The 15,938-nt window shown below is 38.8% G+C and overlaps 1 protein-coding gene across 4 annotated transcripts in view; it reads left to right on the forward strand.

Annotated features, from left to right (window-relative positions):
* Window positions 1-276: 276 nt before the first annotated feature.
* The window catches only part of Dync1i2 (dynein, cytoplasmic 1, intermediate chain 2), a 52,822-nt gene continuing 37,160 nt past the window's right edge, over window positions 277-15,938 (forward strand). For 2 of the 4 annotated variants that reach the window (XM_013029178.1, XM_013029197.1), the window contains exons 1-3: window positions 392-638; window positions 2,818-2,934; window positions 7,052-7,169. In XM_013029178.1, coding sequence (XP_012884632.1) covers window positions 2,827-2,934; window positions 7,052-7,169 — 226 coding nt within the window. In that variant the 5' untranslated portion in view covers window positions 392-638; window positions 2,818-2,826. The other 2 variants (XM_013029192.1, XM_013029185.1) reach the window with 2 other exon arrangements.

The raw sequence follows: 15,938 nt of genomic DNA on the forward strand, positions 1-15,938 counted from the left end.
TCCTTAAAATGCAGCCAATGTGAGGTCAAACGTTGTGAAATACAACCACATACAATGTGAACACTGTCCGATGGAAAGAATACAATGAAGAGGAGGGCTGGAAGCTTCTCGTTGAACTCTCGAAAGCCTCATGATGGCAACGCTAAGGACGAGGATACACTACATATCCCAGCATACCTTGCGAAAAGCAATGCCCCCAAACTCCCAGAGTGCACTGCTGCGCGCAGGGATGTTTGCCTGGTTGCTGGGGCTTGTAGTCCTTCCGGGCGAGCTCAGTTTGAAGGGGCGGCTGTGGTACGTGCTGGGCTCAGGCTCGGGGTGTAACGCGTCCTTTTCCCCAGCTGACGGCAGAGACGTGGCGGCACCCTCCACTCCCTAGCAGGTGGGATTTCTGGAGTGTGTTTCCCCCACCCCTCTACCAACTTCGGCTCCACAAGCCCTTGTTTGTGAGAGCGACCTCGTCGTGGTGCGGTGGTTTGTCCCTCAGCTGTCGCCGTAGCGGCCGCCGCCCATCCCTCTTTGTGTGCTCGGGGAAGCCGCCGAGCCGGTGGTGACCACAGTTGGAGTTGGGGCTCCGGCGGGGTGCGGTTCCGAGAGGCTGCCGGCGTGAGAACACTCCCCACCCAGCCACCTGACAGGTGGGTTGACCGTTGCTTCCCGAGCCTCCGAGGCCTCCGGGCCCGGCGTGGGCCCGCGGGGGGCGCCGGGCCGACGGCGCTGACAGCCGGCGCGGCGTCGGAAGGAGCGGCCCGGGGAGCTGGCGGGCGCCGGGAGGCCGGGGAAGCCGCGCCCGGGCCGCGGACACCGGGTGGCAGCGCGCGCGCCCCGGCCCGGCCCTGCCCCGGCGCCCCGCTCCGGACCGCGCCCTCCCAGCTCCTTCCGGTGGGACGGCCTGTGCCATCTTACGAAGAAAGGTCGTGGCCGCGTCGGTGGGTCGTAGTTCCCTTCGTCCGACGCGAGGAGCTCGTGGCGCAAAATCCAGGAGGGTTTGTCTCCTCCCGCGTTTTATAGAAATCAACACGTCAGTTGCGGAGCGGAGGCCCCGGGTCCCCTTCCTTTTGAAGATGGATGGGCAGGCCACGCACTCCCGACTGTCTGGCATGACCTGCCGAGCAGGACAGCTTGCCTAGCCTTGCATAGAGTATGGACGTTCTCCACAGTGCAGGGGGAAACTTCGTAGAGGTGTCGATCGGCCGGAGTAGGAAACAAGTTCTCATGAAGTCCCTCTCTTTTTTTTTTTTCTTCAAATCACTCCTGGTTGAGGGATGTCCTCTGGGAACTCGTTCTGTGCTCTTGGAAAGTCAACTCGCATATCAGTCTTTACGGAGTATTGCAGTATCTTTATTTTATTTTTTGTCTGTTGTGGGGCCTGAACTCTGGGCCTGGGCGCTGTCCCTCAGCTCTTCAGCTCAAGGCTAGCGCTCTGCCACTTGAGCCACAGCGCCACTTCCAGCTTTCTCTGCTTATGTGGTGCTGAGGAATCGAACCCAGGGCCTCATGCATGCCAGGCAAGCATTCTACCACTGAGCCACCTTCCCGGCCTGGATAATTGTGCTAACACCTTCTAAATACAGTTTTCCAGAAACTATTCTTCCAGTTTTCTTGAACTAAAGCACTTAATACTTAAAACGTTGACAGAGATTGATCACTCCGTATTAAACCAGTAATGTAGAGGATACAAATTTCAGGCTCCTAGTTTGTTCATCCCCTAAATTATTTTTCCAGTTAGCCGGGCGCCCGTGGTTCACGCCTGTACTCCTGGACACACCAGAGACTGACATCTGAGGGTAGCGGTTCAAAGCTAGCCTGTTCAGAAAAGTGCCTGTGAAACTCATATCTTCAATTAACCACTGAAAACCGGAAGTGGAGCTGTGGCGCAAACTGGTAGAGTGTTAGCTCCGAGACAAAGAGCTCAGGGACTGTGCCCAGGCCCCTGAGTTCAAGTCTCACCGCCCCCCCCCCCACAAAACTTCTAGTTTATTAGTGCTTCCTACAATCGAAGATGAAATTGTGTTTATGTAGTTGTCTTTCCGAAGTTCTTGTTTGTAACGCTGTCTACCTTACTCATGATTCCATTTAGCCAGTATCATTTTAATTTTATATCATTTTGGTAGATACTGTGAAAGTAACTAAAATATAGTCCCTAATTTCAAATAAATTATAATCGAATATGTAAATATTTCAGGTGCATTTACAAATAATTGTACTAAAAGTGCAATAAAAAGCCAAGATGTTATTGTAGAAAAATAGAAGTCATTCCACTTGATTATTAATGATGATAGTTTCTCTTTTGCTTCTCTTTAATATTAACATGGCCATGGCACTTTCAGAGTTTATAGGAATTTTTTTTTTTTGCTGGTTGCTAGGACTGAATGCAAAATTCTGTTAATGAGTTTTGATCTGTACTGCATCACTTAAGACTTAAGCTTTGTAATTTCCAGCCTTGTCTTCTGTTTAAACACTAGTTTTGGCCTTCATCTCCAGTGCCTTAATATATTGTCATAGATAAACATGCAGAATCAGAAAACTTGACAAAATGGATGGGGTTGGGATAAATGGGCCAGGAAGGGTATGATGGAAAGGGTAACACTGATTAAGATGCTTTGTGCATCAGATAGCATTGAAGTACCTGGACCTCTTCTTTTTTAAATTTTTCTTGGTACTGGAATTGAACTCAAGGCTCAGTCTCGCTAAGTAGATGCTCTGCCACTTGAGCCACTTCTCTAATCCCTACATAGTTTTATTGAAGTATTAATTTTTTTAAGTATGCTGCTTTTGCCAATGTAATGATTATTGTAAATGATTATGTTTCTTAAGATCATAAACATGTCGGACAAAAGTGAATTAAAGGCCGAGTTGGAACGGAAGAAGCAGCGATTGGCCCAAATTAGAGAGGAAAAGAAGAGAAAAGAAGAAGAAAGGAAGAAAAAGGAAGTATGTTGATTTTTAAAAAATAAACTCAATATAAAATAAGTGAATTATAATTTTAAGTACTTTTTCCTGTGTGTAATAATTTCAAAATAGTTAAAAATACGGTGCTGGTTACTGCAAATATCGCACTATAAATGAATCTTTAAAGAAATGAAATATGTAAGAATGGCAAGTGTAAAATCTGATTTTTTTTCTTATTAAGTGAAACTTTCATATAGATTGCTTCATTTCTAATATTTGATTTATAGAACTTTGATTTACATAAGTAAATTAAATCTATTTTCTATACCAAAGTAAAGGATATAATATAGCTCATAAAATAGGATGTATGAGTTGGGCGAGGGTGGCTCACATCTGTAATCCTAGTTCAGATCTCAGGAGGCTGAGACCTGAAGATCGAAGTTCAAAGCCAGCCTGGGCAGGAAAGTCTGTGAGACTCTTATCTCCAATAAACCACTATAAAACTTGAAGTGGTGCTGTGGCTCAAGTGGTAGAGCACCTGGCTTGAGCTGAAGAGCACAGGGACAGCGCCCAAGCCCAGAGTTCAAGCCCGATGACTGACAAAAAAAAAAATAGGATGTATGACTTAATTTGGACTCTGTGCTTATTTATCTGAATATTCTATTAGTCTGATCTGCCAATTTGTCAGAATGGATAATATTAATAACAAACTGTTATTACTGTATTTACCTCTTTTATTATGAATCATTGACATATTTACAAATTGAGTAGGTTTGACACTATCATAAAAGTGAACGAGGTACTTCTGTATTTGGACTTTTGCTATCACACGTCATCCTGTATAACATATATAACATATATACAGGACCCCCCCCAAAAAAAAAGTATATCAAATAAGTGAATTTCTATTTTAAGTCCTTTACCTGTGTGTAATAATTTCAAAATAATTAAATATTTGATTTTTCTGTTATACAGGATAATGTGTGATAAATGCAAATTCTTTTCCTTTTCTTTTCTCCTTTTGCTTTTCCCTTTTGTTCTTTCCTCTCGTTCCCCTTCCCTTTCCCTTTCCTCTTCCCCTTTTGACAGTATTGGGGTTTGAACTCAGAGCCTTGATTTCTCACTGGGCTTTCTTGCTCATAGCCTGTACTCTATTTGAACCATTATTCCAGACTGGCTTCACTGATAAGAGATGGAATCTGGCAAACTTTTCTGCCTTCTGAGTAGCTACGATTACAGATGTAAGCTGCTGGTGCCTGGTTTGATTTTTGTTTTCTAAGTATGGCCATAAAATAACCTCTCAACGATATCGTTTGAGTGACTTATGTCTAATTTAAAGTTTATAAAACTCTATAAAGGATAATTCAACGATACTAAATTGTAGCTCTACAACTGGGCACTGGTGGCTCACTCACTCTGTTATCCTAGCTACTCAGGAAGCTGAGATAAGGATTGCAGTTTAAAGCTAGCCTGGGTAGAAAGTTGGTGAATTTCTTTTTTTTTTTTTGGGGGGGGGGTCCGGTTGTGGGGCCTGAACTCTGGGCCTGGGCGCTGTCCCTCAGCTCTTCAGCTCAAGGCTAGTGCTCTACCACTTGAGCCACAGCGCCACTTCCGGCTTTTTTCTTTTTTTGCTTATGTGGTGCTGAGGAATTGAACCCAGGGCCTCAGGCATGCAAGGCAAGCGCTCTATCACTGAGCCACCTTCCCAGCCCCAGTTGGTGCATTTCTTAAGGTTAATTAACCACCAAAAATCCAGAAGTGGAGCTGAGGCTCAAGTAGTAGAGAAAGCAAAAGCCCCAAACAAAAAGCTCAGGGACAGTACCCAGTCCCTGAGTTCAAGTTCCAGGACCAGCAAAAGTAAAATAAACTACTATATCAGGTATACAGTGAAGTCAGCTTGGTAACATAGCTGTTTACTATCTTTTTGTTTTTTGTCAGTCATGGGGTTTGAACTCTGGACTTCGGCACTATCCCTACGCTTTTCAGCTCAAGGCGAGTGCTCTGTCACTTGAGCCACAGCACCACTTCTGGGTTTCTAGTGGAAATAAGAGTTTATTGGAGATAAGAGTCTCACGGACTTTCCTGCCTGGGCTGGCTTTGAACCGTGATCCTCAGATCTCAGCCTCCTGAATATTAGGATTACAGGTGTGAACCACCAGCACCCAGCCTGTTTGCTTGTTGAAATTTTCTATGAATTTAAGTTACAGTGATATTGTGGATTAGTACAGCTAACCAAATTCATCCATTATATGAGTAGTTAATTGTCTAGTTGACATCACTGGAGATAAATATATGTATCTGCTCCTTGAAAGATCAAACTTATTTGAAAAATCTGAGTGGTAAGGTTTATCCAGGTTAGCTAAAGTCTTTGCTGTAAATGGCTAAAATAAAAGTGGGCAAAAATTTTCATAACAAAAATATTTTGTACTATAAAAAAGTTTTAGTTTTAACCAATCTCAGCCTTCCATTTTGTTGGTAAAATAAGACCTGAAAGCTGAGTATAGTAAAATGTGCTTATTATCCCAGCTGCTGTGGAGGATGAGGCTGGAAGTTCTCTCTCTCTCTCTTTTTTTTTTCCTGGTCTTTTTATTTTTTGTGGCTAATTGAAGAATAGAGTCTCATGGACTTTTCTGTCTGGGCTGGCTTCAAACTCTGATCCTCAGATCTCAGCCTTCTGAGTAGCTAGGATCACAGGCATGAGCCACGTGGCACCCAGGTTGGGGGGGGGGTCTCTTAAACTCAGAAATTTGACGCAAGCCTGGGCAACATAGCAAGATCTTTTCTCTTTTTTTTTGGGGGGGGGTCTGGTCGTAGGGCCTGAACTCTGGGCTTAGGCGCTGTCCCTCAGCTCTTCAGCTCAAGGCTAGTGCTCTACCACTTGAGCCACAGCGCCACTTTCAGCATTTTTCTTTTTGCTTATGTGTTGCTGAGGAATCGAACCCAGAGCCTCATGCATGCAAGGCAAGTGCTCTACCACTGAGCCACCTTCCCAGCCCCAAGATCTTTTCTCTTAAGTTAAAAAATTAAATACAATAAATATGACCATACTTACTGGGTTTTTTGTTTGTTTTTGTGCTGGTACTAGGGCTTAAATTTAGGACTTTGTGTTCTTGCTTGGCTTTTCCATTCAAGGATGGTGTACTATCCTTGAGCCATGCATCCATTTCTGGCGGTTTTTTGCTCACTAACTGGAGATAAGAGTTTCTGGGGTTGTCTGCCAGGGCTAGCTTCAAACCACGGTTCCCAGATCTCAGCCTCCAGAATGTTAGTATTATCCTGTGCCTGCCTGCCTCTGCATGGTCCCTTGGGATGGTAATGAAGGCTTCTTACACTGAGTAGTTAGTATTACATGTAGGAGCTACCAGAGCCTAAGACCTGTACTTTAAACAATTGAAATAAAAATCTTAATCTAGAAGAGCTTCTGATAAACATTCTTTTTTTTTTTTTTTGGGTCCGGTCATGGGGCCTGAACTCTGGGGCCTGGGCGCTGTCTCTCAGCTCTTCAGCTCAAGGCTAGCGCTCTACCACTTGAGCCACAGCACCACTTCTGGCTTTTTTCTTTTTGCTTATGTGGTGCTGAGGAATTGAACCCAGGGCCTCAGGCATGCAAGGCAAGCGCTCTACCACTGAGCTACCTTCCAAGCCCCCTAATAAACATTCTGTATATAAAGTTGTACAAATTCAGTGAAGATTTTACATAGGAGCTTTTTTTCAACAAATCAAATTGTCCATTTACAAAATTTATTGTATCTTAAATCTACCTTCTTTTTTTAAGTGTTGTGTGACATTGATAGCTAAGCATTTTTATTGTAAAGAATAAAGGATTTTGTAATCTTTTTACACATGTTTTATCTAAGCTTTTGTCCACCGAAGGTGGATAGGCTTTCTACTGTCCTGTCAGTGGTCATTAATTTAAAATTTCAATTCTCTACAGAGAATTAAAACTTAACTGCACTTACAAATTTACCTGTCTGGAACACTTGTGGAAAACTCCTTCATTATACATAAACGTGACTAATAAGAATAACTCACACTTAGTCTGTGTTAAAAACTAATTTTGCCCCCTAAAAGTATTCCATATTATTTAAAAAATATATTTTTGCAAATAGAAATGTTTTATATCATATGTAAACTTGAGGTTTTATCTCAAAATTTTTAGACTGATGAGAAGAAGGAAGCTGTTGCTCCTGTGCAAGAAGAATCAGATCTTGAAAAAAAGAGAAGAGAAGCTGAAGCATTGCTTCAAAGCATGGGGCTAACGCCAGAATCCCCCATTGGTAAGGATAAGAGTATATCCATTTATGAGAGATAGGCATATATTCTGTTCAAATCAGGTATAGCTGAGGTGAGTTGACTTGATAGATTTTTGTATATTTCTTTGTGTCTTAAGAATTATTTATTTGTAATTGTTTTTGCAGATGTGCTAGAACTATTTTATTAGTTTACGAGTTGCATGATTAAGTATATTCCCTAACATATTAAACCACCAGCTGACTTTTGTTATTAAACCAATAATTTCTTTTAACAAATATTTATTGAGTAAGTTTTGTGTGCTATGCTGTGTTAAGCTCAAAGATATTTTCTGATCTTAGTTGCACATACGTTTCATGAGGTAAAGAGAGATGTAACATATCAAAGTCCTATCATCAGAGCTCAAAAGTGAAGGAATAAGAGGAGAAACTTAAAGTGTTCTACTATCAGTACTAGTAAGGGAGCTAATATTGGTAGCTATTATTCTCTTTTTGAGGCATTTACTTCAATTGCTATACTAGACCAAGTGGCTGACATACAAGAGATACTAAAGTCAGTCTAGTTATATATCAAAAAGCATTTAATACTTACTTAAATAAACTAGATCTGTGTTGGATGCAGTTAATGTAGTATATATTTTAGTTTAACACAACCACCGTCTTTTAAAGATATAAATTTTTGGGGTTAATTAGTAGGCTAATTCATTTAGTCTGGGAGACATGCACCAAGGATAGTAATATTATATGTCTGTTGTGTAGCTGCCACATAGCTGTTGGTATTTTAGATATTTCTAAAAGTTATCCAGAGGAAAAAGCAGATTATTCTTTTGGTTTTTTTTTTTTTTTTTTGGGTCCAGTTGTGAGGCCTGAACTCTGGGCCTGGGTGCTGTCCCTCAGCTCTTCAGCTCAAGGCTACCACTCTACCCCTAGAGCCACAGTGCCACTTCTGGCTTTTTTCTTTTTGCTTATGTGGTGCTGAGGAATCGAACCCAGGGCCTCAAGCATGCAAGGCAAGCGCTCTACTACTGAGCCACCTTCCCAGCCCCAGATTATTCTTTTGGTCTGCTTGGTTATTACTTTTTTTATTTCTTTTTTTTTGTCTGTTGTGGGGCTTGAACTCTGGGCCCAGGCACTATCCCTCAGTTCTTCAGCTCAAGACTAACACTCTACCACTTGAGCCACGGTGCCACTTCGGTTTTCTGGTGGTCTATTGGAGATAAGAGTCTCATGGACTTTCCTGCCTGGGCTGGCTTTGGACTATGATCCTCAGATCTCAGCCTTGTGAGTAGCTAGGATTACAGGCGTGAGCCACTGATGCCTGGTTGTTGTTACTTCTTCTCACTTGCATTGCTTTTCTTTATTGAACACTGAAGTACCTTAGTTTTTATTTATTTATTTTTTACTGTCCTAGTACTGGGGCTTGAACTCAGGGCCTAGGGCACTGCCCTTGTTAAACCATTTTTGCTCAAGACTAGTATTTCTGCATTTAAGTCACAGCTCCACTTCAGGATTTTTGGTGGTTAATTAGAGATAAGAGTCTCATGGACTTTTCTGTCCAAGCTGGCTTTAGACTGTGATGCTCAGAGCTTAGCGTCTTGAGTTGCTAGGATTCCAGGTGTTAGCCATTGGTGCCTGGCTGTTCATATTTCTTAATTCATAGCCCACCTCCATTTTTGATTCTTCCAAGATCATTCTTTAGGGATTTGTATGTATATGTTTTGCTCTCTTTCCCCATCTCCAGTTCCATTCATACATCAATGCATATAGCACCCACTCTTGTATTTTTTCGGTCCTGAGGCTTGAACTCTAGGCCTGGGGGCTGTTCCTCAGTTTTTTAGCTCAAGGCTAGCACTCTACCACTTGAGCCTCAGTGCCACTTCCGGCCTTTTCTGTTTATGTGGTGCTGAGGAATCGAACCCAGGGCCTCATGCATGAGAGGCAAGCACTCTACCACTGAGCTGCCTTCCCAACTCACACTCTTGTATTTTTACATACATAGGTTTTTGAGTTCTGACTTCCAAATGTTTACATTTCTCAGGGTTTTACATTTTATGTATGCACACTTTTGATATCGGTAAGTGGCATTGTGCTCATATCTCATTCTGTTTATTCCATGGTACAGTTATTTGTGACTGATACATAGTATTCCCTCAAATATTATATTTTTCTTTTGCATTCCCCCAGTACTGTGCACTAAGACTGCGTCTGTCCTTTTGTTATATTTTTATAAGCAACACTGTACATAGTATGTTTTTTCTGTTTGAGAATTGTAAGAATTTCTCTGGGACCAATGCCCAAGAGTTAACTTGCTGCTGTGTCTTTTTGTATAGGCTTACTGAGATTCTACATACCACTCTCAAGCCTGGCTACAGAAGTTTACCTTCCACTACCAGTACAGGAAAATTAGCATTTTTACCTTATGCACATCATTACTGAATATTAACCAGCTTTCTCATTTTTGCCAACTTCATGTGTGTAAATTGATCTATAATGTTTTAATATACATTTGTCTGATTACAAAGAAGTTTGCTGTCTTTTCATATACCAATTTAGTCATTCAAGTTTTCTTTTCTGGTATTGTATAATTTATTATTTTTACCTATTCTTTATTGGGGTTATTTATCTTCTGATGTATTGACTTCATATTTTAGTGTTTTTAAAAAAAAAACACACCTTCTCCAAATCTATTACTTGTTATCTCTGGTTTTAGTTTCCTTTATTGAACAAAATGTTTCATTGGTATGGTCAAATCTACCAATTCACACCATTTTTTTCTTTCTTTCGGTATTCTTCCCTTTTGTGAAAAAGAAGTATTCCTACATTGAGGATATAAATGTATTCTATATTATTTTTTCTATTAGTTTTGTAGGTTTGCCCTTTACATTTAGATAATTGGGTTGTATTTTTAGAAACTTATTTTTCTAAATCCATATAACTTAGGTAAATCTCTCAATTCCATTTATTAAATAGTCTATTCCTCCACTGATACCTCATATCAGTTTTGACCTACATTAAGTTACTTATATATTTATGGATATTTCTTTTTTTTTTAATTGATTTATTTATTTTTTATTTGTGAACATACTCTACAGAGGGGTTACAATTACATGGGCAGGATAATGCGTACATTTCTTACCAAGCATTGCAGCCTCCTCCTTTGGTTTACCCTTCACATCCCTTCCCAGCCTCCCCCCTCCCCCCCAATCCCAACCTTCTGCTCCCCCCCTTCCTCCCCCCGACCGACGTTGTAAATTTCTTTTTAGATTTTTTCTTTTACTGGTTGTTAACCAGGCACTGATGACTCACACCTGTTGTAATCCTAGCTAATCAGGAGACTAAGATGTTAGTGTCATGGTTCAAAGCCAGTCTGGGCAGGAAAGTCCATGGAACTCTTTAATTAACCACCAAAAAGTTAGAAGTGGAGCTATGGTTCAAGTGGTAGAGTGCAAGTCTTGAACAACCACCACACACAAAAAAAGCTCAGCAACAGCCCCAGGGCCACAAGTTCAAACTCTAGGACTAGCAAACATACACACAAAATGTTTGTTTCCTTTCCAAATTTTACTGTACTCTACCATGCATTTAGTTACATGTTTTTATTCTTTCTACATCTGAAACATTCTTTACACATATATTTGTTTTTGCCTTCTAATACATCCTTGTTGAAGACTGTAGGTCATTTGGTTTGTAGAATGTCCTATCTCCTGTATTTGTCCATTTTCTCACATTTAACGTTTATTCCTTTATCCCTTATATTTTCTCTGAACTAGAAATTTGATTTAAAAACAAACATTTGATTGACTGAGCATGGTAGTACATGCTTGTGATCACAGCACTAGCTAAGACAGGAGGATTACAAGCTTGAGGCTAGCCTGAACTACAGTAGTAAAACCCTGTTTTTAAAAAATGTTGATTCACTTTAAACTGAACATCTTTGGCAAGATTTTATTTCATAAGTCATTAGGTCATGATGTATAGTTTTTGTTTTTGTTGGTTGTGGGGGCTTGCACTCTGGGCCTGGGTACTGTCCATGAGCTCTTCAGCTCAAGGCTAGTGCTCTACCACTTGAGCCACAGTACCACTTCTGGTTTTCTGGTGGTTAATTGGAGATAAGAGTCTCACGGACTTTCCTACCCAGGCTGGCTTTAAACCATGATCCTCAGATCTCAGCTTCCTGAGTATCTAGGATTATAGGCATGAGCCACTGGCACCTGGCTCATGATGTATAGTTTATATTGCAACACAACAGTAACATATTGTCTGATTTTTGAGCTATATAATTAATGCTAAGATTGTTTGGTTGTGATTATGATAGTTAGATTTCTTCATCACTGTGATTAGTAAGAAATATCTGAAGTTGATATTTTGATACCATATGAAATACTTTTGTCCATCAGCTTTTGAACTTAGTACTATTAAAACGCATTGATGATCCTTTTCTAAGTCAGATTATTTAATTAAGAGTTGCAAAATTGGTATTGCAATTCTACCATTTTTTCTGTACTTAATGGCTGAAGTTCTTTCATAAAAGAAAGTTTGCCCTCAACAACTAAGTCTGTGTAGTTAAGTTACCCTAAATAGGTCATCTATTAGAAAGCAGACTTTTATTTCAACAGAAGTACTAATAGACACAGCTGAAATTTTGCATGTACTTTAAGTTAGTTTAGTATTTATAGTTTACATTACAAATATTTAAAATGTAAATATTTAAATGGTTTTATGTTATACATACTTATAAGTTAAATTTGCTACTTTTGTATACTATCCATGTTCATTGGCCATCATGGATATAGTTTTAAAATAAATGGGCAGTTTTTCCTTTTGCTGTTTTCTAGAATAATTTGTAGAAGCTGTTACTTGTTTCTTAAAAAATTGGTAGAAGTCAACCATACAACTGCCTTTACTATAACTTTTCCCAAGGGACAGAGAACAGGAATTAGTGTTTCATTTTTGTTGTTATAGTTTACTTAAGGTTTCTGTTTCTTCTTTTTTCATTCTTCTCCAAAATACTGAAAAAAATTAATGAAGCAAAAAACTTGAATTCTTCCTCACATTTTCTTCTAGTCAAGAATTTGGAAGTGGCTTAGCTAAGCTGAGTGGTTTTTCTAGCTCAGAGTCTTTCATAGTCTTGAAGTTTGAAGGCTTATGTTGTGATATTTCCACACTGCACAATCTAGTTTTGAATGGGTTTCATACCTATGTATAATGTACTTCAAGCATAGTCACCTTTTATTTCCTCTCTTGTCTCCTATTGGTCCCCCCAAAGAGTTCCTTTTTTACAATCCTGAAGTTTTAGTGTTAAAGAAAGGATTTATGTGTTACTATATTGAGCACAATATTTATTGAGCCTTGTTCTTTGGGAGGTTACGCTCTTGTAATAAAGACAAATTACCATCAATATGGAAAGAGACCAAGAGGCATCACTTCAGATAGATTATAGGAAAAGGTCTGTGAAAATGGGCTTTGAGACCAGAAAGACTGCAAGGAGCCAGCCATGTTAATTTTGAAAGTAACAGCATTCCAGGTAGAGGAAATAGCAAGTGCAAAGTTTCTGAGGACTAGACTCTAGTTAGGTTAGGCTGGTGTGATTGTACTGAAATGAGCAAGAGGGAGGAAAAGGCCAGGTTATATGAGGCCTCAAGTTTATAATAGTATTTTCATGTTCATAATAGTCTCCTAGGTGGGGTATTAAGTCAAGTTATTATAAAAATTGAATACTAGCTTATGTAATCATAACTGACACCAGTTTTCAGTTGTCAGTTGTAATCCTTTTTAGATAATACTAATTTTCTTTTTTTTTTTCTTTTTTGTGTGTGCTAATACACTAGGGCTTGAACTTAGGGCCTGGGTGCTGTTCCTGAGCTTTTTGTTTTTCCAGGCTAATACTTTACCATTTGAGCTACATTTTTATTTCTGGCTTTGGTGGGGATAAGAGTCTCACTGACTTTCCTACCTGGGCTGACTTTGAACCTCAATACTTGGATCTCATTCTCTTGAGTAGGTAGGATTATAGGCATGAGCCCGTAGTGCCTGATTTTTGAGAGATTTTTAAGACTCTTGAGGAGATTTGAAAAAGGTTAAAGTAACAATAACCACTAGCCAATAGCAAATTGATTGCATTTTACTGAAGTAAGACTAGAAATAAGTGATTTTTACATGATGTAACTACTGTAGTAGTATAAGTACTATGTTTTTGTATTTATGTAACATATACTTAATGAGACTAAATTTTAGAAGAACACAACACAGATTATTCTTTTATTGTTTTTATTTATGTTGCTTTTTTGTATATGAATGGAGAAATATGAGAAAGGAGAATAAAGAAAATGTTGCTAAGTTTCAGTATTGATTTTAAATAAAGCCATTGAGAGGCAATGTAGAAAATAGTTATTTTTTATATAAAATATGTTTTGGAATCTTAGTTATTAAAGGAGTTTTACTGAAAGAGTAGTTACTGAAAGATTTTTAAGTTTTTGTATATTTGGATTAATTACTAAAGGCATAATAATTTTACACCATTTTATGAATTTGCTAAATGCATTTCATAATCCTTAAAATATGCCTACAGCTCCAGTTATTATGTCCAGTTTATAATTTGACTTGAAGAATACAAGATAAAGGATATAACACAAAGATATAAAAAAAAAACAAGATAAAAGACAAGATAAAGAAACAAGATAAAGCCCTTTTTAGTTTATGTTTATTGTATTTATTTATTTATTGCCAGTTCTAGGGCTTGAACTCAGAGCCTGGGCACTGTCCCTGAACTTTTTGTTTACTCAAGGTTAGTGCTCTCCCACTGGAGCCACAGCACCACTTCTGGCTTTTTCTGTTCATGTGGTACTTCATGCATATAAGGCAAGCACTCTGTCAGTAAGCCACACTCCCAGACTCTCAGCTCTTTCTTTTTTAAAAAAAAAAAAACAATAACCCACAGTAAAAAATTATTTTATATCATGACCTAGGATACTTGGATTTTTTTTTCACTATAGAAATATCCTTGAGTATTTATTAAATGGTTTTCAAAATTTTGGAAATAGAAAATATTCCTAGAATGATGGACAGGACTTTAAAACAAAACTTTATCTGTTGATGTCTTCATATGAATTTTACACCTTTTTATTCTACTAAAACATTTGTGGGGCCTGAACTCTTGGCACTGTCCCTCAGCTCTTCAGCTAAATGCTAGCGCCCTACCAGTTGACCCATGGCGCCACTTCCAGCTTTTTTCTGTTTTTGTGGTGTTGGGGAATCAAACCCAAGGCCTCATGCATGAGAGGCAAGTACTCTACCTCTGAGCCAACTTCCCAGATCCTAAAACAATTTTTTTAAGACAGCATCATCTTTGCTGTTTGCTGGTAAATTCTTATTTTTAGGTTATTTGCTTGTTTTTTATGTTGTCTTTTGCTCTTTTGAGGGGGAGTCTGAGATTCATGTGAGTGGAATAGCAGGTATTATTCATTAGTTTGTACTCTTAGCCTGTATCAACCAATGGAGCATAATAAACATTATTATAAGTTTTTAGTCTATTTTATTCTATTTTGGTCTATTTTGTTACTTTCTTTCAACTTTTGAATATTTTTAAATCACATTTGTAGATTGAATATTTTCTATTATTGCCACGTCTGCTTTTTCAAATGTATCTTAATTTTTTTTTTTTTTTGGAGGTGGTTAAAACACAGGGAACAGTCCTGGGGCTTGACCTCAGGGCCTGAACAATGTCCCTGAAGTTGTTTTGCTCAAGACTAGCACTCTACCACTGGAGCCACAGCTCTACTTTCAGCTTTTTGGTGGTTAATTAAACATAAAATCTCACAGACTTTCCTGCCCCAGCTGGCTTCAAACTGAGATCCTTGTATCTCAGTCTGCTGAGTAGTTAAGATTTCAGACATGAGCCACCAGCTCCTGGCAAGTATAGCTTAATTTTTACAAATTGTTCTATGACAGGAGTATTTGCCGTTTATGATATTTTAATCCTATATTTTTTTCTTTTTTCAAAATTTAATCCTCTGAAATCTAGTAAAGAGAATATTTAACATTTAATCTTTATTATCAGAAGAAAGAACATGGGAAATGGAGAAATAAATATTTCCAATGGTTGATATTTAAAGCAATATCTTTCCGAAGGACAAACAATAATTTAAATATTTAAATATTAATGTTCAGTCTAAGAGCACATGTATCCACAAGGGGGCATAATGGTAATGCCACATCTCAGAACTTTGAGTTATCTGTGAAACTTATTCCTTCCCATTTCACTACATTCAAGTTGGTGGGCTCTCTCTGTCCTTCTGCTAAAAGCCCCTACTTACCAAAGACTTAGCTTCTACTAATAATTGAACAGTGTAAGCTCTTTTCCGCTTAAGGCTTCTGTGTAGACTCAGACTTAGGGCTGATTCTGAATTGAACTTCATTCTCAGGACCTTTACACTTTAAAAATATTCTAGATGTTTCAAGGATATAAAACTTGAAGAGCCAAGATGTTAGCTGACAGGAAAGGCTTTCTTCATTGGCTTTCTGTCCTAGTGAGTTAAAAGAGTTTCAGCCTTTCAGTATTATTTCTGTGAAAGGGAAGGCTTTTTTGGTATATATTTCCTTTTTAAAGTTTATACAGTTCTTCCTTGGTTTTCAAATAAAGGAGTAGGCAGTATCTTTGCTATAAATTTCTAAGAGGCATACATTCATTAATACATTCAAATTACTTATGTGCTTTTATTTTGTACAATTTAAAGCCTATTTTAGACTTTTTAACCTAGAATCATGGAGTAAACATAATATGATGAAGTCACTGTTCTT

This window comes from Dipodomys ordii, unplaced genomic scaffold (genome assembly GCF_000151885.1).
Source record: "Dipodomys ordii isolate 6190 unplaced genomic scaffold, Dord_2.0 Scaffold5, whole genome shotgun sequence".
In the NCBI taxonomy this organism is placed as follows: Eukaryota; Metazoa; Chordata; class Mammalia; order Rodentia; family Heteromyidae; genus Dipodomys; species Dipodomys ordii.